Raw genomic sequence first — 3,651 nt, 5'->3', positions numbered from 1 at the left:
GGAAATCACACGAGTGAGGCTGAGAATTGCCTCTGCCAACATCTAGGATTCAAACATTGAAGTAACGGGCTGCTGAAAACAAAAAGGGCTCAGGCTCGCGTGTCCGACTTGGGCTAGACAGAATTGCCTCCAAAAATAATGCACGCCAGAGGAAAACGAAGGCCTCTCAGCGCCTGCAAGGTTGTGTCTGGGGTTCCCTGTTGCCGAAGGGCCTGATTCTGCAGCCCAGCCTGAGGTCAGTCTGCATACCGAAGAGCTTCAAAGTCGTTTTGTTCCATTCAGGCCTGCCTGAAGCTTCCTTTGTTCGCCGTGCCTTTATTTTTGTCTCTTATTCCCAGGTTGCTGAGGGTCCTCTGATGTCTTCCTCTTGTCTTCCACCCCCAGGATCTTCGGGTTTTCTCTTCCCTTTGTGCTCCCGACAGGAACAAGTGTGCTCAACGCAACCCTGACCCGTGCCGAGCTCTCCAGGGGCAACTAACTCCTTTTTCTTCCCGTTGCAGTGGAAGATCGACGACAAGCCAGTGAAAATTGACAAATGGGACGGGTCGGCCGTGAAAAACTCCTTGGACGATTCTGCCAAAAAGGTAACGTCCCGCGGCGATCTCCCCCCGCTCGGAGACACCCGAGCCTTTGGAAACATCCAAACTTCCAAACGCAGAGCGATGGGAAAACTGCAGCGAGGATTTGGGGATTGGCCCGCGACGATTTCCCCGCGGTTCCCGTGCTTCCTCAGCCACTTGCAGGGTGCTTTCAGCGAGTTGGGTTCAATTTGGTGGAGTTGGGCTTTTAATTTTAGCTGAATTTATTTTAGGGGAATCCTCTGTCCCGAGCTGTTTCCTTGGGCTTTGTATTTAGCTTAAGAACTCCTTAAACAGGTTTTGGTCATGAAGTGCCTGTACCCAGCTAATTCTGTCGCTTGTTTCTCGATTCCCGTGGGTCTGATTTGGCTAAAGCAGCATTTGTGCCTGGAGTAGTGACCGTGCCCGTGGTGGCCGAGGAGATATTAATTACGCACAAGGTTTCTGCTCAGCTCACCCGTGCCAAATAGGTCGCTTTGTCCAAAGCCCTTGCAGAAGCAGTTTGCAAAAGGTATTGCGCAGCACAAGGTAAACCCAGCTGCACGATTCTCCCCCAGGTCCTCCTGGAGAAGTACAAATACGTCGAGAACTTCCGCCTGATCGACGGCCGCCTCGTCATCTGCACCATCTCGTGTCTCTTCGCGATCGTCGCTCTCATCTGGGATTACCTGCACCCCTTCCCCGAATCCAAGCCGGTCCTTGCCTTTTGTGTCGTATCATATCCTTCACCTGCCTCGTCCCGTTGAGAATCCCAGAACATCCCAAGCGGGAAGGGACCCCTGAGGATTATCGAGTCCAGCTCCGAATTCGAGTCCGATCCAGGCAGGCGGCTTGGACGCGATGATCTCCTGAGGTCCCTTCCAACCCCTCCGATTCTGTGACGCTGTGCAGTTTGCACCGGAAGGGTTTTTATTTTCCCCACGAACCCTTCTCGGTTTTCCCGTTCTCAGGCACGCGGGGATCTTGCTGCCTGCAGCGTGGCGGTCAGCTGCTTCCCAACCCTTCTCCACGTGCCTGTCTGGGTGCTTGTCATCTGCTTGTCACACGCTTAAATTCAGGTGATGGGCGTGAGGTGGGGATGCAAACTGCCCCTAGAGCAGAGCCTGGGCAGCAATTCAGCTCGCCCTGAAGCACGCAGCAGCCTCCTGGGCAGCTGAATCACCCCCTGGCTGCACTGACCGCGTCTCCTAAACTGGAAATCAGCCCTTAAAAGCTTCGGGGTTTGGGTTTTTATGTGTTTTTTTTTTTTTTTAGTTCTGTTTGTAGCGTGGCTACAGAAACCTCTGTCCTCCCCTTGTACAACAGCTCGGCTACCGCGAGTGGAAGGTGGAGCGGGGGTAATTCTTGCCAGCGCCTCTGTCAGAGAGGAGCAGACGCTGAGCTGAGGGTTTCAATGCTTAGAACCCCTTAGAATTGGGGTTGAAATGCTTCGAACCAGCTCTGCTGTAAGAGTTAACCCTGAAATACCAAAACCTCCTGGTAGTAATGCTTCTAACGTGGCACTGCTGGAGCGGGTTTGCGTCTACACGGGGGTCAGGGTCAGTGAAACCCGGTCAGCTGGCCCAGAAATCTCGTTCCTGAAAGCACGGAGCGGGTTCTCGCTTTCCCCACCGCTTCCAGCCACAAGTTAGGGCTCTTGTCCCAGCGCAAAGATCCCGAGAAAGCGCCCCGATCATTACTCAGCTTCCCGTGCTCGTGGGGTGTCAGCCAAGCAGCTGGCCGGGAACGATAACGCCACGAGAGGTGGTTAAATGGCGCCGGCTCAGGGGACCCCAGCTCCTTCCTTGCCTGTTTTCAGCATCTCGCTCTCCTTAACCTCCCCGAACGTATTTTGTGATGATGGGGATCCTGACCATCTACACCTCCTACAAAGAGAAGAGTATTTTCCTGGTAGCTCACAGAAAAGACCCGGCGGGGATGGACCCCGACGACGTGTGGCAGCTCTCCTCCAGTCTCAAACGGTACCGGTGCTCCGGCAGCTTCCGTTTGCCTGTAGTTACCGCGGGCTCCACGGCGGGGCAGGAAAGCTGCGTTTTGGTTAACTTCAAACAAAATGGGGGAAAAGACCGGTGTCGCAGCGCCGGGGACGTGAGCTTTCAGCGCTGGCTACTGCTCTTTGCTGCTTCCCGGGCAGGCCGTGGTTAATATTTGCCATGAAATGCCGTTGCTCAGAAGCAGCAGAGGTCAGCGAAGCTCCTGACAGTCTGCTGTGCGCTACTTCCGTCCGTGTTTGTAGGATCATCCAAAATATTTTCCCTTATTTTTGTGCCTACAAATCTGTTTCACCCCGTCAAGATCCCGTCCCTGAAATGGGAGCAGCTCCGAGCAGTTCTCTACCACAGCTGTTCGTGTTTTGCTTCTTCTGAAACAGGGAGGGAAAGCCTGATCTCTTACAAAGTACACAAACCCTTTAATTGTGTTATAATTCGGGATATTCGATGATAATTAAAGCCTGTGTTAGAGCCCACGTGGGGTACTGGGTGCTGGGACCCCTCTCGGGGCTTTCCCCGTGCCAAAACCAAGGGTTCCCCCTTGGCTTTACCTCGGCTGGGCCAGAATCAGCAAATCCTCTGAGATCTCCCTGCTCTCCCCGCAGGTTTGATGACAAGTACACCCTGAAGCTGACTTTCATCAGCGGGAAAACCAAGCAGCAGAGAGAAGCCGAGTTCACCAAATCCATCGCGAAATTCTTCGACGCCAACGGGACGCTGGTGATGGAGGCCTACGAGCCCGAAGTCTCCAAGCTCCACGATAGTCTGGCCCTGGAGAGGAAAACCAAATGAGTCCCGCCACCGCCTGCCTCCCGAGATCACGCTAAATTAATACCAATAAAGTCAAAGAGCAAAGCTGAGCGCATCGGGTTTTGTCCTGAAATCCTATTCCAGTTCGGATGAGCCCCCCCCCCTGCGTGGCAGGGGGGCTGCTTTATCTCGTTGGCATCGCCTTTCGCTGCCTTTTGCCTTTCTGCCGGTGAAATTCAGTAGGAATCCAGGACAAAATCCTTGTAGGAAAACGAAGCGTCCACCCGCAAACGAGTTTTCTTTATTTTTGTATTTAATTGGGGGGGGAGGGG

General features: G+C 53.7%; 1 protein-coding gene across 2 annotated transcripts; it reads left to right on the top strand.

The window, feature by feature from the left end:
• Positions 1-432: 432 nt before the first annotated feature.
• Positions 433-3,429, top strand: SPCS2 (signal peptidase complex subunit 2). 2 transcript variants are annotated; one of them, XM_035313853.1, is made up of 4 exons: positions 433-584; positions 1,136-1,297; positions 2,406-2,539; positions 3,175-3,429. In XM_035313853.1, the coding sequence occupies exons 3-4, from the start codon at positions 2,415-2,417 to the stop codon at positions 3,359-3,361; spliced, it is 312 nt and encodes a 103-aa protein (XP_035169744.1). In that variant the 5' UTR covers positions 433-584; positions 1,136-1,297; positions 2,406-2,414; the 3' UTR covers positions 3,362-3,429. The 2 variants fall into 2 exon arrangements, with proteins under 2 accessions (XP_035169744.1, XP_035169743.1); XM_035313852.1 differs by having other exon boundaries at positions 1,136-1,300; positions 2,409-2,539.
• Positions 3,430-3,651: the final 222 nt, after the last annotated feature.

This window comes from Oxyura jamaicensis, unplaced genomic scaffold, assembly GCF_011077185.1.
Source record: "Oxyura jamaicensis isolate SHBP4307 breed ruddy duck unplaced genomic scaffold, BPBGC_Ojam_1.0 oxyUn_random_OJ68999, whole genome shotgun sequence".
NCBI lineage: Eukaryota > Metazoa > Chordata > Aves > Anseriformes > Anatidae > Oxyura > Oxyura jamaicensis.
Note: the sequence above shows the minus strand (reverse complement) of the source record. Positions and strands in the feature narration are given on the sequence as shown.

What these genes read in the sequence shown, in the direction of transcription:
- SPCS2 (XM_035313853.1), top strand. Translation starts at nt 2,415, where the DNA reads ATGATGGGGATCCTGACCATCTACACCTCCTACAAAGAGAAGAGTATT. An exon ending in CTCTCCTCCAGTCTCAAACG is followed by an intron (nt 2,540 to 3,174) that starts GTACCGGTGCTC and finishes CTCTCCCCGCAG; the next exon opens with GTTTGATGACAAGTACACCC.